General features: G+C 43.5%; 1 protein-coding gene and 1 long non-coding RNA gene across 13 annotated transcripts in view; both read right to left on the bottom strand.

Annotated features, from left to right (window-relative positions):
• The window catches only part of LOC142158668 (uncharacterized), a 111,878-nt gene extending 92,517 nt beyond the window's left edge, over positions 1 to 19,361 (bottom strand). For all 12 annotated transcript variants that reach the window (XM_075212857.1, XM_075212860.1, XM_075212866.1 and 9 more), the window contains exons 1-4: positions 19,259 to 19,361; positions 18,931 to 18,987; positions 11,955 to 12,011; positions 3,022 to 3,099 (exon numbers count right to left, since the gene is read on the bottom strand). In XM_075212857.1, coding sequence (XP_075068958.1) covers positions 3,022 to 3,099; positions 11,955 to 12,005 — 129 coding nt within the window. In that variant the 5' untranslated portion in view covers positions 12,006 to 12,011; positions 18,931 to 18,987; positions 19,259 to 19,361. The remainder of the gene's footprint in view (positions 1 to 3,021; positions 3,100 to 11,954; positions 12,012 to 18,930; positions 18,988 to 19,258) is intronic.
• The window catches only part of LOC142157744 (uncharacterized), a 354,118-nt gene that overhangs the window by 206,210 nt on the left and 123,108 nt on the right, over positions 1 to 24,800 (bottom strand). The window lies entirely within an intron of this gene.

Here is a 24,800-nt window from a genome sequence, read left to right as displayed (position 1 = left end):
CAATATAGATAACAAGCAGCACACAAACTACAAGAGAAAGTGAGCCTGCGAGACAGGCAAAAGCTCCCCAATTTATAAAAAATACAAACGTTTTACAAACCACCCCCAACCCTTTACCTTACAGTATACAGGATAGAAAAGGGGAGAAGCTGGAGCTTTTAAAATGGCTGCACACGAGGAGTGAGAGACTACCACGGGGGGGGGGGGGGGGGGGGGGCGGGGGGGGGGGAGTGCACAAGAGGAAACCACTCCCCCCAGGGCCCAGCTCTGAACTGGCTATCGTCCAAGTATGACGATCACCTCAACCAATCCAGAGCCTAGCAGGGCTCACTGAGACAGTGACCCTAGCCTGACCCTGTTCCCTGGGCTAAAAATAGAAACCTTATCTTTAAACAAACAAAATGACTGCTTTTATTAAGAAGCAGCCAGCTCAGGGAACCACTGCGATATCTTCCCCCCCTCTCTCAGCACTATGCTGAGAGAGGGTTTCACTTACCTGCTGCCAACCCGCCCGACGCAGGGTGTGCCTGTAGCTTCAGCTATCCGCACATGGAGGACGGACACAGCCTGCGGCGACTGTGCCCGGCTCCAAGGAGGGTTAAAGATTCGGTAGAGGGAGCAGGCAGAAAGGAGGCACCTCTGCTCCCCCCCCGCGCAGACAGCGCACAGCCGTCCATGCTGTGCGCTACACATAGAGGCTCCCCCGCTATTAATTCAATCTCTCCCCGCCAGCAGCAGCTGCGGGAGAGATGCAAAGACTGAACCCGAAGAGAGGAAAAGGTAAGCATGCTTCCCCGACTGTTCTCATAACCGTGGGCAGCGGGACCCTCTTGACCGACAGCCGACTAAGCGACTCAGAGAGCCGCCGGCTATCAGATCCACGGAGACAGAAGTCTCCGATAACAGAAAAAGAAATCAAACTGAAAATAAAACAAAATTTGCTGGTAAGCAGCCCAGTGCACAGCCCGTTCGCTGGGCACTTAAACTAGACTGGGCTCTTGCAGGAAGTGGGGTATAGAGGGGGAGGAGCCGGAGCTTTGTTTAACTGAAAGTTAAAGTGCCAGTGTTCGCCTGTCCTACTCTATACCCCAAGGTCCCGGTGTCCCCCAAGGATGTCAGAGAAAACAGAAAAACTGAATTACTTAGAGTTTAGAAAAGTCTGAGAGCTAGAGGCTGACCACAAATCAAAAAAATCAGAAGTCTCTGTACCAAGTAAATCTTTGAAAACACCAAATGAAAGATACTTCAACAATGGTCCCGATTGTGTAAACAGCCTAAAAGGTATGACAATCGTCTCTAAATATTACAATTAGAAAACAATGATACCACCTGAGGAGAGGCAGAGCAGAGGAGAAGCACGATGGTTTTAGTGTTCCAGTAATCAAAGATGGCCGCTTCCGCAATAGAAAGTAGGGGGGGGGGGGTCGTCCTTTCTGCAGACCTCCCTAAATATGGCTGCCTCCATATGGCAGTCAGCATAAATCGCCAGCACACAAAGATTAAATAGCCCAGGTAGCGTGCGGCGCCTAGGAGTAAGCGGATCACCTTCTGAGGAGAGCGATTCTTACTCCCCCGCTGCTCGTTTTCTAGGGAAGGGGGGACTTGCCGGCTGTCTGTCGCATGGGGAGGGAAGGGCGTTGCAGACTCCCTGCCTCGCAACTGTGGCTCTGTGCCTGCGGTCTGTTGCCATTCCTAAATAGGGCACCTAAAGCCCTAATGGCACAGGACAAGGATTGAAATAGGGCACCTAAAGCCCTAATGGCACACGACAACTATATATAGCCTCCGCTGTTCGTTACTAGGGGAGAACTGATGGCAAAAGATAAAGGTAAGCGAGGCCAGCTTCTTACCTTCACAGGTACCCAGAGTGAAAAGCAGCGACATGCTATTCACCCCTCTGGGGCTTAGGATCGATCCCCGCGCTATAGCTGAAGGGAGATTAAAAATAAAAATGTGAAGAATCTAACATTAATACAAGTATAGGCAGGAGCCTATACCAACGTGACCTATATCCTAGGCACTTGAAATAAAGTGAGGCTACAGGAGAGGAGGGGCATAATAGGGAGGAAAAACAAGTCTAAGTGCCTAAACTCCTACTCCTTCCTCCATTTCTGAGGCCTAGGTCCTCTGACGCAACCCCTGCGCATTTACAATTCCGCGCCAAATTGAAATGTAGCATTCTGATGCTAGCCTCTCTGTAGTTTGCAACATTGCCAGGAACTCCAGGGGAGGCAAGTCCCTACATACAGAAATAACAAAGCACTACCTGCACTATGCTAAAGACAGGAAGGGGAACAAAAACAAAAACCACAGGCCCAGAGGAGCTACTACCATACCTTATATACACCATCCGGGGTGTGTTAACAGTCTACATATATGCATACATTCTATTGTTCTGAAGTTTCAAGAGGTATATTTGTTTGTATCATTTATCAAAATTATTCCAAGCAGGGGAAAAATAGAAGCATAAGAAATTAAGCCATTTTTCATTTAAAATATAACTATTTCAAGCAGAGATCTGGCATTCTAGTCTTTGGGAAGGGAGCATTTCAGCTGCACAGAGTAAGCTAAAAACTCTTGCCAAGTATTTACCTTTTCACATACAGGAGTCGACAACAAAAACATACAAAACAAAAAACAAACAGAAAAAACCCCCCAAAAAAAACCCAAATAGCAACAACTGGGTAAATGCGGAAAACCAAGCATTGAAGCATATTGAAAGCAAGGGTTTAGTCAAAGTATTGGCTCACTATCAATTAGTCAAAGGGCGGGCAATTATCAGTTTCTTGGATCAACCTCCACCAATATGCTCTCTACTAATCAAAAGTCACATATACTATTTCTTTGAAAGGAGGATTCCAATCAATATTTTAATTCTGTTATTAAGAAATTACCCAAGGTTGTTTTCAAACAGTGTTTATAAACTTCAGATTTAATACAAGTATTTACATACCAATGTGTGCCAGACAAGTCTATTACAAGTCTATTGTAATAAACACTCAGACCCTTTAAATAACTTACAGGGCATGAGAATCTGTTCCTCTTAGCGTCTGGGTTCTGCTTTGTAAACGATACATTCTGGTTTCCCGCAAAATTGTTCTGGAAAGATATGTTTTTAGTTACAACACAAAACAAAAGATACAAAGCCATGCATTTTTAGTCTTTTTCCTCCTTAAGCAAACAATTAAGCTACGCTGGATGTAATTGCTAAAGCATGGAGAATGCCGTCTCTCCCCCTGCCCCCCCCCCCTCTCTATAAAGTCATCTCCAAGGTTCAGTTGAGTTGTGAGATGGAAACACCATACACCTCCTTTGCTCCCCACACATAAAATGGTTTGCATGGCTGGAACACACATCTAAACACCCAGCTACCCATGACCCAAAGGCCTTAAAAGGAGCCCTGTCGCAGTAAAGTCATTGGCCCCTGTGTTGTGCTGTAGATATGCAAATGAATACTGTGGAATTGCCTTTATGCACTGTATTGTATCCTTTGAGATGCATGTACTGTACCATATTACCTCCCCCTGTGCTAATCTTTTATTTTATTTCCCCCCCCCCCTCACTTTTTTGCTCTCTGTACCTTAAATTGAAAAATTTGTAATAAAAACTATTGTTGGAAAAACAAACAATTAAGCAGCAAGTTGTTTAAACCTCAGTAGAATATACATTAAATTAAAGTGTAAAATACTGGAACGGCACAGTAAATCTATTCCCTCCGAGAACCATGCAAGCCACAGAATATTCAGTAGTGCTAAAGAGTGTGTGAACCCTTTGGAATTTCTAAATAAATGTGACCTTAAATGTGCTCAGATCTTCATCTCCGTTATAAAAAAAACAAACCACACATAATAAAAAAATTTTTTTAAAAAAAACATTTGCACTTAAGATAAATCCAATTTCCTCACTCTAAAGGGGGACTAAAGGGAGACAGTGGGGACATTCCAAAGTTGTCCCTAAAGTAGGCTGCGCAGCACTTATCCAAAACGGACATCTTTGGACACAAAAGTAGGACATCTGTGAAACTTTGTGAATGTATTGATAGAGCACCGCTGAGCAGCTGTGCAGGGTGCCACCTGGAGGCCCAATGTTACACCACCCAAAAGGCACCCACCGATCCACAGGAATATGTCCTCACATTTTCAGGGTAAAAGCAATCCACCTGGTACTGATCTACTTAGTTGCTGGTCAATCTCTCTTTTGGACATCATGGGGTATATTCAATTATTCCCGTTTTCTGCCGCGGAAAAAGTATTACCGTTATTACGGTAATAGTAAGCCGGATTTCAGCTCGCAGCTCCCTGAGCAAGCTGAAATCCAGCGTGAAAGCTACCGTAATAGTGCGCGCGCCTCTTTACTTTAGGCAGTAATGCCAACAATTGAATATGCCCCCATGTGTCATCATATATCATAAGTCAAAAGATCATCACCTGCCTAATTCCTTAGTCCAATGTACATAGGTTCTCAAGGACCTAACCATGTCTAGAGAACACTCATCTGGAGACTTGTCCATATTGCCGGAATTACAATAGCTTGATTCAGGTGGAAACTGAAGACCACTTTGGAATTAATAAAATGTTTAGTACTAAGCACCACCCTGACTTTTTGGAAGATCAGAAATGGGGATCTACAAAACAGTACCCCACCCCCGAAAATCTCCTGGCTGTAGAGATAATCGTTAACTAGGTTAACTACATCAAAAGGCACATCTGTGTCCTGCTGAAAAGAAAATGTCTCAATTACAAGCGTGGCCGAACTGAAATACCTACTTATTTTTGCTCACACCACAGAAACAAGCGGAGATTCCTCTACCGTATGAACTAGAAGTATGTGCAAGAAGAGCACAACGTGAGGGGCTCTGGCGGCATTATGCGAGGCTCCCTTTAAATTGACCATCTCCCAAAGATACAAGTTCTTAAGGGATAGCTCACTACCTGGATTTCGGTAGAGGGAGCAGGCAGAAAGGAGGCACCTCCGCTCCCCCCCCCTCGTAGACAGCGCAAGGGATAGCTTAAGGGATAGCTTTCTCACTACTAAGTCTGGATTTCCATCTGCTAATCAAATTTCTCTCCAGCTATAAGTTCAGATTAACTATAAAAAAAAAAAAATATGTAAAGTTTTTTCTTTGTTTTTTTTAAACAAATAAAAAGGGGACATTGATATTTGAAGGTGTTAGTCTTGTCAATTAGCATGGTGGTGCGAGGTTTAAGCTTCCTTGTCAGCAACATTACAAATGGGGGTTTAAGATTGAAGTTTGTGGACTTTACCCTTATAAAACGAATCAATCTTTTTGAGGATCAAGAGATGAGGATTTATACTTACGATAAATCGGTTTCTCCGATTCCATCTGGGGGACACTGCTTATCCATGGGGTTGAGTAGGGTAGGGAGAAGTTTGGCCCCTAAAGTTAATTTCCAAGCTGCCGACAGACCCCTCCCTCTGCCAACCCCCACAGGAATTCAGTTTGATTAAAAAAGCCCCAGGAAGATAGGCCAATCAACCAGGAACACACAAAGGAAAGCAGAAGGGATGGATCGCAGCGTTTCCCAGATGGAATTAGAGAAACTGATTTATCGTAAGTATAAATCCTCTTTTCTTTCATCCATCTGGGGAACACTGCTTAACCATGGGGACCTACTAAAGCAGCCCCCTTGAAGGGTGCGACCGCTTCAATAGCCCAGCACGTAGAGCACTACGAGCAAATGAGGCGTCAGATGGCTCAAAGACATTGAATTGGTAAAATTTTGTGAAAGTATGGACCGAAGATCAGGCTGCTCTGCATAACTGATCTGCTGAGGCCCCATTTCGTGCAATCCAAGAAACCCCCACAGAACGGATAGAATGGGCAACAATACGCAACAGCACAGGACTGTTAGCACTGACATAAGCTTGCTTAATAGTCATGGTAAGCCACCTAGCAATAGATTGATTTCTCTAGACGTGGTTGGCCAGCATCTAAACAAACAGGATAAACAAAGAATCTGTCCTACGAATCTTTTCAGTTCTCTTGACATAAATTTGTAGAGCCCTGACCACATCCAATAATCTCATGTTCCCTGTTCCGGATCCCTGAGGATCATCTGTGAACACAGGAACAACTATCTTCTGGTTTACATGGAAACCAGACACCACCCTAGAGCGGTTCTAAGAAAATTCCATCATTCCTTCCTATCATCATGAAAGACCAGATAAGGTTCACAACAAGACAAAGCCCCCAGCTTAGACACCCTCTGAGCTGAGGCAATAGCAAGTAGGAAAACCACCTTCCAAGTTAAGAACTCTGCTGACTAGAGCGGTTCAAACAGAGGCTTCTGCAGCATATTAAGGACCAAATTAAGATCCCAAGGAGCCGTTGGTGGAACATAGGGAGGTTGAATATGAAGAACTCCCTGTAAGAAAGTCTTAACATCCGGAATCTCATCCAAACATCTGTGAAAATACACAGAAAGTGCCGACACCTGAACCTTTAGAGATCCTAATCGAAGACGTCCATCCAAGCCATCTTGTAGAAAAGCAAGAAACCTAGCAAGATGAAACGACTCAGAACTGCAGACCTTATTACCTTTACCAGATACGTTGCTAAATTCAAGCTGAAACTGGCTTTCTAGCTTTGATGAAAGTATCAATTACCCTCAAAGAAAACCCTCTGGATTTCCACAGACTGGCCTCAAAAGCCATACCGTTAAATTCAGCTGGGCTAGATCATGATGTAAGAATTGTCCCTGAATTAGAAGATCTTTCCGAATACCCGGACCTACTGCCATAAGAAGAATTTCTAGAAACCAGACTCTTCGTGGCCAAGCTGGAGCCACCAGAATGACTGGCCGACCTCCCTGCTTGACTCTCCGAAGGGAATCATTGATATGGGAGGAAACAGGTAAACTAACCTGAAGTCCCATAGCATTGTCAACATATCCGATGCCACTGCATCTCTTGCCCTTGCGCAAAACTCTGGAACCTTTCTGTTGAGACGCGACGCCATCAGATCTCGATCCGGAAGTCCCCACCTGTCTACCAACAACTGAAAAACATCCTGATGAAGAGCCCATTCTCCCGGCAGAACTTCGTGTTGACTTAGATAGTCCGCTTGCTAGTTCTGAATTCCTGGAATAAATACCACTGACAGCGCAGGAACGTATTTTTCCCAAGCTAAAATCTGAAATGTCACTTCCATTGCTCCTGCACTCCTGGTGCCTCCTTATGTACGACACTGCCATGGCATTGTCGGACTGAATTCGAATCGGCGGGGGAAATCAGGATACGCCTATATACCTTCTCAGCCAATTGTAATATTTTTGTAAATTGTAGTACAGCCTACTTTTATTGGTACATAAACTACGTGTCTGGTCTGTTGAAGACCAGAGTTTTCAGCTTTGAAAATGAGCGCTTGCTTTATCTTTTGTAAATAAACAATGATATAATTTTATTCTTAAAGTCTCTTTTGCTAAAGGAATTATTTTATTACTTTATTAAAGTCCACGGAGCAAAGGACCTGCCTTCCATCAGATAGTCTCTCACAAGCCACCATCTGAGAGACTGTACCGCCTCCCTGAATCCTTCACCTGATGACTCTGCCCACTGATTTCTAAACAGCAGCAGACGTGCCCCCCACCCCCCTCCAACAGAGGAGGGTGGGCTCCATGCTGCCGGTTTATCCGGAAGCTTGGAGGAGGGGTGTCCAGAAGAGGAGGATGAAGATGATCTTCTCCCAACAGATTGTCTCCTACCTCCAGAAGATCTTGATCCAACGTCTGACCTCTGCCAGACACGCCCCCTCGAAAAGGGCTGTCTGAAGGAACTAAATCTCGGAGTCCTAGACTTTGGAGTATCGACAGGCAAAAAGGTACTCTTTCCATCAGTTGTCTGCAAAATCATGGACTCCAATTCTGGACCAAATAACACTCCACTAACGTAAGGAAGGGATTCTAATGATCTCTTAGATTCCACATCCGCATTCCAAGACCTCAACCATAAATGTTCTCCTGGCTGCTACAGCTGTAGCCGAAATAGAAGAAATGGATGCTGAATTGTGGGCCGCTTCATACACGTACCCTGCGGCTTCCTTCAAGTGCATAGCCAAGGGAAGCAGCTCCGAATCCTGCAAAGCAGATGCCAACTGCCCAGCCCACATTTCCATCGCCCTGGCAACCCAAGCCAATGAAAGGATGGGTCTAAAATTTGTACCAGCAGCTGTAAAGACCGACTTCAGAAAAGTTTCCAACTTACGATCAGTCGGATCTTGTAAAGAAGCTGCCCCTGGAACTGGCAATGTAGTCTGGCGGACTAACCTCGCCACTTGAGCATCTACCTTCCCACCTAAGCACCTGTTCCCAGCGAGCCATATCCTCCTCCTGCAGAGGATATAATGACCCATACCTTTTAGGCATAGCAAACTTTTTGTCTGGATGTTTCCAGGAAGTCTCTGCAATCTCTCTCAATTCTGCAGAGGGAGGGAAACGAATCGCCTGTCTTGAAGCCTTCTTAAAGAGAGACCGTTCCAGAGACCTAGGGGTAAATTTATTAAGCTCCGGGTTCTTAAACACCTGCGAGTTCGGCGTCTTCGACGTTTAAATTTAAAGCGGCGCTGCCTTGTAAAGGGAAGTTTCCCTTTACAAGACAGCGCCGCTTTAAATTTAAACGCAGAAGACGCCGTACTCGCAGGTGTTTAAGAACCCGGAGCTTAATAAATTTACCCCCTAGGGCTCCTCCACATCTACAAAACCCAAGGTGTGACGTACTGCTTTAACCAGATCGTACATACCCTGATATCACTAATGAAGGATCAGAGTACTCTAACAATTCACTTTCCTCCTCAGAGGATCCCTCTGAGTCATATAATAGAAAAAGCGGGTTTGCTGATCTATGTCTCTTATTCTTAGGTAAACGTCTAGGGTTCTCTAACAAATGGTTTAGCCGATCTAGACCCTTTACCAAAGATGCAGACCAGGCAGGCTTCCCTGAAAACGGCGATACCCGGGATGACAGGGAAGGAGACTGTCTTACTGCTGAGGTCAAAGAGCCGGACGTCTTCGTAGATACGCCTGAACCGAGAGAGGCTACCGATCCAGAAATAGAAGGAAGTACCGCAGCTACCACTGGAATTTCTGCTGGCTTGGAAAGCAGTTGTACCAGAGTACTAACCCACTGTGTCAGGACAGCCGCCCACTCTGGAGCCCCCGATACAGGAATGGTGCTAGCTTTTGGCTGCGCTGCCACTGAAGCCCCTACCAGTGCAAAGCCCCCCTGGGTATTGGTGGTCACCAGCTAATTTAGTGTTACACTTGGAACAGGTATAAAATTTGGCATGTGTTGCTTTACTTTTCTCAGACATTTTACCCAGAAAAGAAAGCTACCATACAGCAAAAAGGTACAGCCACATACACACAAGAGTTTACACAGAAAATACTAACTAATGTATGAGCAAGTCTCAAAAGATAGTATTTCTGAAGTATATGAGAGAGCTAGAATCTCACGGGGGGTGGGTTCCCACTGTCCAACCGCCCCCTTCTGCAGCATTTTCTACTGCCTTATGCCTCTTCAACATCTTCAGCAGTCCTAGCGATTTCTACTTTTATTTCTTTAAGCAGAAATCGCAGCAACAAGCACCCTCCATAACCTCCTGCTGTCCGGGACCTGAGGACCAAGTATCCCCTCCTCCTTTGCTGAGGAGGGGACTTAGTACATCCCAACATGTCCCCCGAGGCAGACGGGGTTACCGGCGCTCTACATCCGTGGCAGGGCTGGTATCCTGTAACTGCAGTGTGAGGGCGGTTTGTATAAACCGCTTGTGACACAGAGAAACTCTCGCAGACTGTCCCTTCAGCTGTCAGCGGGAGCAGCTTCTTCCAACGAATGTGCTCTGTTACAACACAGAACACCCGTCTGTTTCCAATAAAATCCTAAAAACAGTGAAATTATTTCACTGTTCAGGAATTCTGAATCTTCAGCCCAACTCCTTGGGCACCTTACAAAAACTAAGTTGCTGTGGGGGTTGGCAGGGGGAGGGGCCTGTCGGCAGCTTGAAAATTAAGTATTTAGGTGCCAAACTCCTCCCTACCCTACTCAATCCCATAGTTAAGCAGTGTCCCCCAGATGGATGAAAGAGAAATATATCTATCTATATCTATTAGCTATAGAGTCAAAGTGATTGACACTACATGTGTTTAGGAGAGACTCTTCCCTCATAGCTAGCAAACCCAAGGCTGTGGCTGTAAAGAGGCCTTGCATACAGGCCTAACAGAGCACACTCTAATCACTTTTACATAGAGGAGGGGTGTGCTGTTAGACTCAGGGGAAGGGGTGGTGTGGAGAGACATGGTTTTGCCACCTGTCAAACCAGCTAGAGCTGGATGAAGAGCTTAGGGTTTAGAAGGCTTTCGTTTCCAATGTGCAAGTAAATGAACGCCTATCTAAATTACCGTTGGTCTATGTTAGGTCAGCCATAGGGGGTGGTCAAAGACAAATTGAATGTTTTTTGTATTAACTGTCAGAATTAATAGATGTCTGCTTTATCACGACAAATAAAGCAGACATCTATTATATCATAATTACATGTGATCATCATCTTGAAGATGCCAGTGTCACACATTTTTCAGTGAAGTATTATTTTTAGTTGGGTTTAGTGGTTTATTTTTAACAAGTTTAAAAATTATCTGGAAATTGTTGGAATAGCAATAAACAAACAAAGTAGATTGGAATGCCCATACTTTCAGATTTTATAGCAGAAAGGGTGCGATGGGGAGCACAACTTATGATGCAGGACTCATCTAAATGATAGCCGCTCACCACCCCCCCCCCCCCCCCTGCTAGTATAACAACTGGGAAAGGGACAGACATTTTATAATAACCAGCAAAACATTAATTAGCTGCTGTAAATGAATCATCTATTGCTCTGGAGTAAAAGAAAAATAGTTCACTGTATAAACTAAAAAAAAAAAATCCTTCCACTGACCATATAGTTTCTGACTAGTTCACTCCCTCCTATTAATCCTTATGACAGCAGATTGACAATTTGTGGAATGATAGGGGAATAGGTTTACAAGGTAGTTCATAAAAAAACAAGGAGACTTATTTATTGATCCACACAGAACAGCAACATTATTTTCAGTTTCTATAACTGCCACAAATAAAAACGTTGAAACATGAAGAGGATTTTGTACTCACTGTAAAATCCATGTCTCTCAACCAATTTGGGGACAATCCTGACCATGGGGGTATAGAGGGCGCTGTGCTGGGAGTAAGGCACTAAATTCTAACAAACTGACTGGCCTGTACCCTCCCCTATATGGCCCCTGGACAGAGGAAAATCAGTTTAACTAACAAAGACCTAAGGATAGGACTAAGAGAAAGAAGAGGGAGCAGGCCAGTCAGGTTGTTAGAATTCACTGCCTTACTCCCAGCAAAGCGCCCTCTATACCACATGGTCAGCAGTGTCCCCTAAATGACTGTGCAAGAGATAAAGTGGGGTGGCCCATGGGGAATTTATTTTTCCACGATGAACCACTGGATATCATGGCAATGTCTGGTTTTGTTAATTTCCGAGTACTATGGTACCAGAACATCACTCACTTTCCCTCGCACCTCTATGGAGTGTGAAGAAAAACCTGTGAAGCTACATCGGCGAAGAGTGCTTTCACGACCAATCTGGGGACTCTTCGAGAGTGACACATTGAGAGGAATTGATCCCCCAATGCAAATTAAAAGAAAAAGGACCTAGTATCTAAACAGCATACATTTCTATAATCCCACACAATACATATACAAACATATCCCACTATATATTTCAATAAAATGGAATTCAATTTAGAATAAATTTGACGGTCAAAACAGTCCTCCCAATTCCGCAGTCTAATCACTTTACTTTTACTCATCAGTTCCCTTTTCTTTCACTAGACATAGCGAAATCAAACCATCAATGGTAATACAGTGCTATAGGAATTAAAAATCAGTTTCCATACTTGTGTCCTCTGAGCTGTGCTTTGGAGAAAAGCATTTCTATCACCCATCATAAAATCCTGAGATGAGGGGGAAAAAAAATAATTATAGAATTAGTAAAAAGGTCTAGAACATCGGTTAAATATTACATCTTTAGAATACAACAATTTTGCTCCAAAACAGCTGTTTGGCTGGATGCTCACCTTCTTCCAAGTAAAATATGAATGGCTTTGGTTTTGTTATGATAATGCCTCAAGAATATACTTCAAAAATTATACATTCCACAAGTCTAAAAGCAAAAATATAAATCTTGTACTAAAGCTGGTAGCCTATGGGCTGAATAAGGCATAGCAATACGTTTTTTGTTGCCTTCAGGGCTCTGACAACACTGTAGAACTAGAGCATAATGGGTGTGCGCCCAGGGTCCCCCAATGGATTCAGAGAAAAAGACACAAGTGTGAAAACCCTTTTTTCTCCTTTATCCTTTGGAGAACATTGCACCATGAGAAAGTTCCAAACCTGCTCAAAGATCATGTGGCTGCCAGCCACAGATGCTCGACTGAAGCACTATGTTGTGCCACCCACTAAGTACTCACTGATCTGGCAGAATGAGACTACACGTTAAAATGAACAGGTTTCTTCGCTCTGATGTAACCGCAATGAATCACAGAAAGTGATCCATCTAACTATAAGCTGTTTAGATGCCAGACAAACTCTGTTAGAAGCATCAGAGGGAACCAAATGGTAAATGTTCACATGGTCTAGATTTTTTCTGATCCATATCTTTAATGCACTAACATGTAGATCCCTCGTCATCTAAGGACCGAATCTGACCCAATGGAGGAATCACAATGTTCTCATTCAAGCAAAATTTAGAAGTCACTTTAGGCTGAAGGATATTTCTGTCCAGAGGACATCCCTATCCTTATGAAAAATCAGATAGGAAGATTTCCGAATCCTCTGGACTGTGGAAATGTTCAGAATGAAAACAATCTTATGTGAGAAACTTGAGATCCATCAAGTCCAGTGGTTCAGATGTAAACGGTTGTAACATTTTCAACACTAAATTCTAGTCCTAATGGATTAAAAGAGGACTGAAGGGTGGTCTCAATGCTCACCTCCTATGGAAAAAAGTGCAGACATATTCTCACAACAAAAAACATAATTCTAACAAAATCTATGATTTTTTATGCTGAAAACAGGTTTTTTGGGCCTGAACATTGTTTGCAGTCAGAAAAACCTGTCTTCTTAAAAATCTAGACTGTTACTGCCACACAGAAGGCCAATCACGCTAATCCTTGACAGATAGCATATCATTAGGGAAAGTAGCCAAGACGAACTCCCGAAGATTTGGGGAACCTTGGTGTTCCCTAAGTGTCTTGGCCAGTCTGGTGGCACCAGACACACAATGAGAATGCAGGGCAACATCACCATTATCAGGACCACAAGCAGATGGGAAGGGGGTGATGGAAAATAAAAAAATTAAAACCCATTAACAGGGTCAGTTGTTACAATTGTCCAGTTCCATATGACAAAGGGGCAACCCTTGTTGAGTGTCAACCATCAACCACCAGAGGAGTGAGCAACATGTTCTCGGTGACAGAGATATTGTGAAGTGAGAAATTTAAACTTGTCCCAATGTGAAATGCATTTGATGTGAAACTCCCTAGAATGGCATTTTGCAACTGTACGATCTTGAATATTGAGACAATCTTCCCAAAGTCCATCAGGCAAAACAAAACGGATGATCATCTGCAAGCCAGTAGTCACCTTACCAGATTATGTAAGAAATATATGTCATCTCCTGGAACACCCTTTTCCGTGGGGTGTTTAATAGCAAACCCTAGGTAGGGACAAGATTGGACTTCTGAAAATTGCTAATTCAAACATGGGACTTAAAGTCCAATGTCAAAGTAAGGGCTAATCATTATTCCTATGGACCTAAACAGCAAGGCCACGACAGTCACTCTCTTTATAAAAACCAAAAGCCAGAATCTGAAACTGGAAATAGTGGAACCATAAGGCAAACCTGAAATGGTGATGCTCCCAGATTGGAACAAGCAGAAAGTCATCCTTAACATTCATGAACGCCATGAATTTGTACTGTTCTATGTTGTTTATGACAAATATCAAGGATTCCATCCACCTGAACATAGTTGTTGAGTGTCGAGGCTCAAATTGGCCAAAAAGGAGTAGTTTGGCTACATCAAATATAGGTGTGAATAAAACCCGTTGCTCTCTGGTTTGCTGGCAGTGAAGTGATTACCCCAATGCCGAGCAACGTAAGTAAGCCTCTCATTGGGTTTGATCTTGTACCCTTTCCATCCTGGGGGCCGATACTGAACACGTATCTGGATGGAGTTTTCCCACAATGCCCCTCACCCAGGAACCTGAGTTTGAATCACTGACCCTGGTATGGAAACACAGTCATGGCCAAAAGTTTTGAGAATGACACAAGTATGGGTTTTCACAAAGTTTTCTGCTTCAATGTTTTTAGACCTTTATTTTCAGGTGTTGCTATGGTATACTGAAGTAAAATTACAAGCATTTCATAAGCTGATGGCCGCCCATTCTTGCATAATCAATGCTTGGAGTTTCTCAGAATTTGTGCGTTTTTGTCTGTCAACCTACTTCTTGAGGATTGACCACAAGTTCTCAATCGGATTAAGTTCTGAGGAGTTTCCTGGCCATTGATTCAAAATTTTGATGTTTTGATCCCCGAGCCACTTCGCTATCACTTTTGCCTTATGGCAAGGTGCTCCATCATGCTGGAAAAGGCATTGTTCATCACCAAACTGTTCTTGGATGGTTGGGGGAGTTGCTCTTGGAGGATGTTTTGGTACCATTCTTTATTCATGGCTGTGTTCTTAGGCAAAATTGTGAGTGAGCCTACTCCCTTGGCTGAGAAGCAGCTACACACATGAATGGTCTCAGGATCCTTTACTGTTGGCATGACACAGGTGGTAGCGCTCACCTTTCTTTCTCTGGACAAGCGTTTTTTCCAGATGCCCCAAACAATATGAAAGGGGATTCATCAGAAAAAAAATGACTTTACCCCAGTCCTCAGCAGTCCAATCCCTGTAACTTTTGCAGAATATCAGTCTGTCCCTGATGTTTATCCTGGAGAAAAATGGCTTCTTTGCTGGCCTTGAAATCCAGGCCATCCTCCAAAAGTCTTTGCCTCACTGTGCATGCAGATGCACTCACACCCGCTTGCTGCCATTCCTGAGCAAGCTCTACACTGGTGGTGCCCTGATACCGCAGCTGAATCAACTCTAGGAGACAGTCCTGGCACTTGCTGGACTTTCTTGGGCGCCCTGAAGCCTTCTTCACAACTACTGAACCTCTCACCTTGAAGTTCTCGATGATCCAATAAATGGTTGATTTAGGTGCAATCTTAATAGCAACAATATCCTTGCCTGTAAAGGCCTTTTTGTGCAAAGCAATGATGACTGCACGTGTTTCCTTGCAGAAAACCATGGTTACCAGAGGAAGAACAATGATTTCAAGCACCACCCTCCTTTTAAAGCTTCCAGTCTGAGTTAGAATAACAATCAGCATGACAAAGTGATCTCCAGTCTTGTCCTCGTGAACACTCTCATCTGTGTTAACGAGTGAATCACTGACCTGATGTCAGCTGGTCCTTGATTCTTCATGACATTCTGGAGTATATGCAAATTGTCATCATGTAAACTGAGGCAGCAGACTTTGTGGAACATAATATTTGTGTCCTTCTCGAAACTTTTGGCAATGACTGTACAGCCACCGCTTGATGTGATGAACCCCTGTCATCCGGAGAAAAGTATCGAAGTCTTTGTCGCTGACTGGTGGTTTTCTCTCTATATCAGCCTCCCCGAGAGGTAGAGAACTGCTTTCTTGACACCCGAGTGTTTTCTCTACCAGCACAGCAGCCTTAAGAAAATTTACAGACAATAGGCAGCTCTTGAATATGACAATAAGCATCAGTAAAGGCATACAGATCAACTCCGCTAAGAAACCTCCCAGCTCTGTATACTTGTTACCTACAGCTAGGCACATGCAAGACAGAGCAGGAGCTCTGAATTGTGTGTCTGCTTTGGCGGGTTTCAGTCAGCGAACTGAAGCCAGCCATGGAGAAGTTGCAGTTTTGTCCAGGGCTACTTGCTCAAAAGGTGCCCGCCACATCAATCTTTCTTCAAAAAACAGGCCTGCTTCCTGCGACCACTGAAGCGAAAAATTCAAATAGTCGCAGCGGGAGATTTAAAAAATGAAAAGTAACAAAGATATAAAGCAAGTGGAATGCGCAGCAACTCAGCCACACAGGCAGAGGAGAACTAAGATAAGCATGCTTAATGGTAGACCTGTTATTCTCCTGCCGATGGTTTGTTTTGTAGCCAGCCAGCCCCTCTTACGAGCTCCATACAAAAGAAATGAGGAATTCTTCCACTGTACAGCGGATGGAGGGAACAGTGCGCAACACAGCCCTGTCATCATGGAAAACCAGATAAAGTGAACAGTAGGAAAGCGCACCAAGTTCCGATACTCTCTTCGCTGAAGCGATGGCAAGGAGAAAAGTCACTTTTCAAGGCAGGAACTGGAGATCAACTGACTCCAAACAGTTTAGAAAAAAGAAGCCAGAAGGCCCCCAAAAACAAAGTTCAGGCCCCAAGGTTCCGTGATTGACATGTAAGGATGTTGGATGTGCAGGACACACTAGAGCAGTGTTGGCTAAACTGTGACACTCCAGGTGTTGTGAAACTACAATCCCCAGCATGCTTTGCCAATATATAGCAGCTTATTGCTGGGACTTGTAGTTTCACAACACCTGGAGTGCCACAGGTTAGCCAAGCCTGCACTAGAGAAAGGTCTAGACCACCGGAATCCCATCCAGTCAACTCATGATATAGCTCAAAAGCACCAATATCTGCACCTTGAAGGAGCCAAGTAAAAGGCCTGCATCCAGGCTGAATATCTATCATGTAAGCTCATTCCATGATCCACCGGTCTTGAGGAAGCTGCCCATTGGACCCTTAACAACAGATGCCCCTCCCTCAACCGACGATGTGAAAAGGAACCCCCGTCAGACAATAGGTTTGTGAGGCCCAGAACACCTCTTGGAATAGAAGGACGTGTCCCACCGAGATCAACTTCTAGAGCCACCCGTGGACAGGGAGGGAAGGTGCTCTTACCCATGTAGTTTCACATGATACAAGTCATGTCGTCCAGCTCCAGACCAAAAAAAAAAAAAAAAAAAGAAGAACAGAATCTGCATAAGGAAGAGATTTCAAGTATTTATTGAAGTCTGCATCAGTGTACCAGGAACACAACTAAATAATCCTCTTGGCTGCAACAGCTGATGCAGAGGAAGATATGGAGGCTGCATTCTAAGCCACCTCACAGATACTGAGTCTTCTTTCAGATGCAGGGCCAGGGAAAGCAAGTCAGAATCCTGCAGACTGTTCTGGAACTGGTCTGATCAGGTTTCTATCGTTCTAGCCACTCAAGCAGAAGATAGTAAGGGCCAAAGAAAAATGCCTGTCGTCCCATAAATGAACTTCAAGAAGCTTTCTACCTTAATGTCGGTGCCAACCATGCCCCAGGTGTATCCACTTTAGGCACCTGTTGCGACTAAGCCACCTGTAAAGGATAGAGGCTAGGAAACCAGCGCAGAATCAATGAAGTGGACCATAAAGGTTACACCTGCGATTGCCCCTGGGAAACTTGGAAAGACAGAAGGATCCATCCAGACATCCTCCAGAGCTGGCAGAATGAGAACTGCTGTAGGAGGGACCTCTGGTACAAGAGCTGGAGTAAAAGTAAAGCTGTGGAGAGGAAAGTTCTATATATCTTTATCTATCTATATAGGGATTATACAAACAAATATTTGTAAAGTAAATTGTAAGGAACTTAGCCCTCCAGATGTACAGTCAAGGGCATAAAGTAGAGGAGAAGAGTCTCAACAGCTAGAACGGATTGAAGAAGCAATGTCAGAGGAGTCTCTCCAGTCCCAGCAGGTCTTCAATATCCAACAGATTGGCACCAATGGATGTACCAAGTGACAAAGAAAGTAGCTCTGTATAAGTGGCATGCTCCTCCCATTGAATTACTGGAGGACTGGCCCTGCAGCAGCTCCTCTGCTGCAGGGCCAGTCCATGTGACATGGTGAGGCATGGCCGTTTGCAAAGGCTTCCTTGCTTAAGCCCACAAGCAGCCACTTTAATCTTCAGCAACATGACGGAACTGTACTTCATACCATGTACCCTGTCCTCTGATGAGTGAGGGACACCATCTTGACCTAGCGTTCTACCACCAAAGGCAGCACCGGTCAATCAGAATACTAAAAAAAAAGTTACAGTGTGTGAGTCACTGTAATAACAGTCAAATGCACCACTAAGCAACATATCTGCGTCACCGTTTCTCACACGTCACACATACTGAAGTCTGCATGATGGGGTGGGGTTCCCACAGCAGACTGTGCCTATCTGTACAAGTGTACTACAAAGCAGCACAAAAGCCTTCTAGAAAAATAAATAAATAATAGTGCAAATAAAAAGAAAGCAGTACAGAGATAGCTGCATTGCAGACAAAAATAAGTAGAACTCCTATGTTCACTTAAACACTGTAGCTGCAGAAGGGTGTAATTCTGTCAAGTTACATTCCTGAGTCCCTCATACAACCCCATGGTAACCATGTCCCCCAGATTGGATGAAAGAGAAAGCATATTTAAAGCATACATATGCTAATGTACAATTTCACATAGCCAAATTATATCTATTAGTGCATCTTAACTTAATAAAAAATATTTAAGAAAAAACCCTTGTAGAAAGTGGCCTGTGTACTGCTTAACAAGCAGTCTAACCCCTATAGTCACATAGATAATCACAATTTTGATTTATTTAACAATAAGCATTAGACAGAATATGTATTAAGGCTTTAACTACACATACCTCTGACCAATTCAATATTTAACAGTGCACTGTTACCACACAACAACAATCTATTCTGTTTTTTTCCACCTACTTGCAGCACCAAATGACGAACTTGAAATTCCGCAATCAGCGCAAACCAAAATTTTACCTGTTGTAAAACAAGATGAGAAGGTAACATATTAGTATAATCATGGGTTAAAGTTAAAGAGATAAAAGAAATATCCAACATATGCATAAAACGAAACGAGATCAGTATTATTTGGCGCCGTAATACACACATGAACCAACGTGTCCGTTATCATTGAATAGGCCCCTGGGAAGAGGCGGCAGACCCGCACTTGGCCAGGAGACCAGTGGTAACATATAAAGAACACACTATAGGAAGGATATACGCAGCAAAAACACATTTAAAAATATACCGATCAATCGTTCCTTTCTGTGTCGCACAACAAGACTTTATCCAAACGACCCGGACGCAATGTGTAATATCACTTCCTGTGGTCACTGTTTACCTCTAGAGAAAGCACACAGTTCTAATACAGCCTATTGGTTTCTTTTTCAGTAGTATAGATTGTGAACAGAGCTGTGATTGGCTGTTGGCCGATGACGTTAAAACGTAGTTTGCTAGGAACAGACACTAGAGGGTCTACGTTTTATTATACTATGTCCAACACTACATAGAAACGGTTTTATTTACCTCAGTACGCCGTGGTCTCTACTGAAATGGACGCGGGTCTATTCGTATGGCTGTCAGTGGTGTTCTTCTGCTGTCTCCACTGTGTTTTGGAAACTACCGAAATAGAAGAGTTTAAAACTGTTAAAAACAAACCATTTAAATACAAATGATTGTGTTTTAGATACATGTGACATGGTGAGAAAAAAAAGTCAAATTGCTAACACAAACTACTGGGTATGAATAAACATAGAACTACTGATCTTGCTGAAGGACGATAATATGCAGGGAACTGCAGGGGCGCAAGCATTATTTTTAGGGGGGTTTACCCCCCCCCCAAAAAAAGCGAGAGTGCAGCTCAGTTTCGGCAGCACTGTACTAAACAGCAGCCTCGGCGCTGTCAAAGATGTGTCCGCCGCGGTGCAGCACCGCCGCGGACCTTCTTTGACAGCGCCGTGGCTGCTGTATAGTACAGTGTCGCTATGAGGGGCACTTCGTTAGCGGAGGGGAGGGGTTTCTGGAGACCCAGAAACCCCTGCAGCGTGCGCCCCTGAACTGGGTGGGTGGAGATTATGGAGTGATTTAAATTCAGCGCAATGTGTCTCTGGAACAGTTCACGGAGACACATTGCCTCAATGTACTGATTGAAATCTCATTTTCCCTTGCGTTCCATAAAAGTGCACACAAAAATGAGCAAAGATTTTTTACTGTAATATCATATATATCATATATAATGTAATATATATTATATATATATATATATTATATCATATATAATGTAATGTAGTGTAATATGTGCATCCGAACATTAAGGCAATGTTCAGCAGCATCTCACTCTAAATTGAATCTCCCCTATACCCATAGTTGCCTACTCTACCGGAATGTCCGGGAGACTCCCGAATTTTTGTGAGTTCTCCCGGACTCCTGAGAGAGCAGGCAAAAATCCCGGATCCAGCAGTTTCTGTTGTTGAAGATGGGTGGGGGTGGGGCCACGATGCCGCGTTTAGCCCCACCCCCTGCTGTGATTGCCCGAAATTGCATAGGATTGACAGGGGCGAAGCCTGACGGCACGCCACGCATGGCCACACCCCTTCGACTGACCCCCTCCCGGACAGCTGACTTCAAAAGTGGGTAAGTATGCCTATGCCCGATGTTTATATTTTCATCTACTGCTGCTCAATGGCAGCAGTGGGGACTGTCGAGTAGGAACATGTATAAAAAATGTATTTTACAACTTTAAAATATTGCGTGATTATGGCAAGATTTGGGACAAATTAATAACATTGCCCTACATTTTATGAATGTCTAATATTTAAATACATTAATTTACATTCAACACTACTGCTTTAAAGACCAACATTTTTTTAACTATTTTGTTATAGAAAGGTTCTACTCTTGCGATAAGTACTGTATGTCACTGTATTTAATCAGTATGTAGCTGGCTTGAGGTATACAAAGAACAGATGGGTACATAATGTTACTCATGTCATTAAGTGGGTGAGGCAAGGCATATGATGTTAAATGTATTATCAAGCCCTTGGCCACTCGGCCTGATGTTGAGTTGGACCTACGTCTGTTTGTTTAGGGAAAAACACACAAATTGGTACTACACATGACCACAAAAAAGTGTGCGCATATATATCCGTATCCACATTTTGTCCGATCTTACACTTGCACTTCCTTAAAACCGGAGATGTGGATAGAGGAAAGGAAGGGGCAGGCACATGTCACCCAAATACAGTAAGAGTGTGTTAATCATTATCATCATCAAATCATCAACATTTATTGCATATTGGTCCAGCCATAATACAAAGGTAAAAAGTGGTTAGTGCGCTGTATGATCCAGTCACACAGCAATGTTGGTCAGGGGGTCAGAGGGTTGTTGTCTTGTGTGAACTGTGCAAAGGGTGGTAATAGGGTAGCCTAGTGAGGTTCAGAGGGTGGGTGAGTAGGGCCGTAACTAGGGCTGTGCAAGAAGGGCGATCGCTCAGGGCCCATTGCTGAAGGGGGAGGCAGTTTATGAACATTTTGGGTTGATTAGGTTAAAGGCTAGGGGATGGCAGTTTTCCATCTCGCCCTGAGCACTAAATATTTAATATACGCTCTGTGGTCAAGAAATATTACAAGCTTGCCTGAACAGGTGAGTTTTCTGAGAACGCTTGAAGGATTGAAGAGCAGAAGAAAGTCTTATTGTGCCAGGGTGGTGAATGCAGCCCAATAAAAGCCCAGTAACCCAAAATGGGAGCATGTAATGAGAGTGCATGAGAGACGAAGTGTCACACACCAGGCTCTCAGGTTCTGTCACTTACCTCTTCGCTGCCTTTCCAAGTTGTCCCTGCGGTCCTCAGGCTCTGCTGGTTTCAGACCTTTCTGTAAGATGCTGTCCAGTCTGTCTCCACTACAGAGAACCCTCCAGAATCAGAGTATGAGCACGGACATCTTGGATTCTGTCACATGATTCCTCTCAGCCAATCAGGTGATAACAGCCTCCATTTCAGATTCATCATCATTCATCATCATTTATTTATATAGCGCCAACATATTCCGTAGCGCTTTACAATTGGGGACAAACATAATAAACTAATAAACAAACTTGTAAAACAGACAAAGAGGTGAGAGGGCCCTGCTCACAAGCTTACAATTCCCTCCAAAACCAGTCCATGGGAGCTGCCATGTTGGATATAGTCATCTGATTCATCTCAGCAACTCAGAGTGCTGCTTCTGCCCAGCTGATTGCAGTCTCCAATCAGGAATCAACAACAACTATAAAAGGACGTCCTGGAGCCTTTACCTGTCGCCAGCGCAATGTTGTATTTCAGACACCAACCTGGTCCCCTGCAATTTGCAGTTTGCTATTTATCCAGCTCTGACAGTGCAGTCTGCATTCTGGCTGCAGTCCGATTTCAGCAATCTAGTTCCATTCTGGTTACAGCAATCCTCTTCCAGCATTCGTGTTACAGCAATCCTCTTTCAGCATTCCGGTTCCAGTCCAGTCCATCAATTTGCACTGGCCTAATCAATCCCACTGGTGATCTGCCCCAAGGAGCGGGCTCAATTCAAAGCCTGATGAATTGGCTCGTGAGCCGAGAAAACGCACAGGGACAAATCATGCAGTTCCTTCAAGAATTGTCCTCCCGCCTGGATAGCATTCAAATATGTATTAGAGAAGATAAGATTCATACCATGACATATAAGAAACCAACTGATACCATTAGTTATATTCGACGAGAGAGTCATCATTCTGCTTGGCTAGAGAACAAATGAAAAGAATAAGGAGATATTGTTCTGAGGATGAGATTTTTAAAACTCAGATTAGAGAAATAAGGGGTCTTTCTTAGCTAAAGGATATAGTAAGAAAAATGTTAGAAAGGCTGAAGATGTGGCTCTGAATTTGAATAGGAAGGATCTTCTTACTACTAATGAGGGTTTAAGAGAAGAATTTATTGAACAAGTTTGAATGGGCGTTTATTTCGGAGTTTACAAATGAGCATAAACAAATAGAAAACATTTTTAGAAAGAATTGGGACTTGCTAAGAAGAGATGTGATTATAGGTAATAGTATTCCGGAGATGCCAGTTTTTATATACAAAAAAGCACCAAATACAAAAGATTAGATAGTGAGGTGTAGTTTACCTGAGGAGATGAGAAAATCCATTAGGACAGTTGGGTTTCATAGGTGCAGCATATGCATGGTGTGTAGGACATGCGTTTCAAATATGACAAAAACAACTGAATTAGAAATCAATGGGTACAAATTTTCCATTGATCAATTTATTACGTGAAATACCAGAAATGTAATTTATGTTATAAAATGTAAGTGTGGAAAGGTGTATGTGGGCAAAACCACACGTCCCATTAAAATTAGATTGAGAGATCACATTTATAACATAAATAAAGGTGTAGAGACACATTCCTTATCTCAGCTAGGGATGAGCGGGCTCGAATTGCAGAAATCAGAACACCCCCCGAACAGTGCAGATCCGAGCCTTATTCAAGCACTGTTCGGGGATTCCCGCCGATCGCAAAACTCAAAACGAGGCAAAACCTCATCATCCCGCCGTCGGATCTCGCGAGATCCGGATTCATATTAGTCCCCACTGCCCGCCGCCATCTTCACTCGGGCATTGATCAGGGAAGAGGGAGGGTGTGTTAGTGGTGTCCTCTGTCCTGCTCATTCCTGTGGTTCTGTCCTGGTCAGTCCAGTGGTGGTGTCTTGTGCTCTGTCCTGCTGAGTCCAGTGGTGCTGTCCTGTGTTCTGTCCTGCTCAGTCCAGTGATGTTGTCCTGTGCTCTGTCCTGCTCAGTCCAGTGGTGGTGCTGCCATAATTCCAGTGGTGCTGTCCTGTGTCCTGTGTCACTGATCCTGCAGTATAAGTCCAGTGGTACTGCTATATAACAAAGTTCACTGATCCTGCAGTATAAGGCCATTGGTACTGCTATATAGCAAAGTTCACTGATCCTGCAGTATAATTCCATTGGTACTGCTATATAACAAAGTTCACTGATCCTGCAGTATAAGTCCATTGGTACTGCTATATAACAAAGTTCACTGATCCTGCAGTATAAGTCCAGTGGTACTGCTAGTCTGCTATATAACAAAGTTCACTGATCCTGCAGTATAAGTCCATTGGTACTGCTATATAACAAAATTCACTGATCCTGCAGTATAAGTCCATTGGTACTGCTATATAACAAAGTTCACTGACCCTGCAGTATAAGTCCATTGGTACTGCTATATAACAAAATTCACTGATCCTGCAGTATAAGTCCATTGGTAGTGCTATATAACAAAATTCACTAATCCTGCAGTATAAGTCCATTGGTACTGCTATATAACAAAGTTCACTGATCCTGCAGTATAAGTCCAGTGGTACTGCTAGTCTGCTATATAACAAAGTTCAGTGATCCTGCAGTATAAGTCCATTGGTACTGCTATATAACAAAATTCACTGATCCTGCAGTATAAGTCCATTGGTAGTGCTATATAACAAAATTCACTGATCCTGCAGTATAAGTCCATTGGTACTGCTATATAACAAAGTTCACTGATCCTGCAGTATAAGTCCAGTGGTACTGCTAGTCTGCTATATAACAAAGTTCAGTGATCCTGCAGTATAAGTCCATTGGTACTGCTATATAACAAAATTCACTAATCCTGCAGTATAAGTTGTCAAAGTCGTATAATTGGATGAACGAAAGTATATTGGTTTAATATTGGTTTGCCGTGCGTATTGCGAAGCGTACGCCACGTGTTACGTGACGTGGTGCGTTCGCACGGTAAAATACGCA

The sequence above is a fragment of the Mixophyes fleayi genome, chromosome 5, assembly GCF_038048845.1.
Source record: "Mixophyes fleayi isolate aMixFle1 chromosome 5, aMixFle1.hap1, whole genome shotgun sequence".
NCBI lineage: Eukaryota > Metazoa > Chordata > Amphibia > Anura > Limnodynastidae > Mixophyes > Mixophyes fleayi.
The sequence above is the reverse complement of the archived record's forward strand: the minus strand, read 5'-3'. Positions and strand labels throughout refer to the sequence as shown.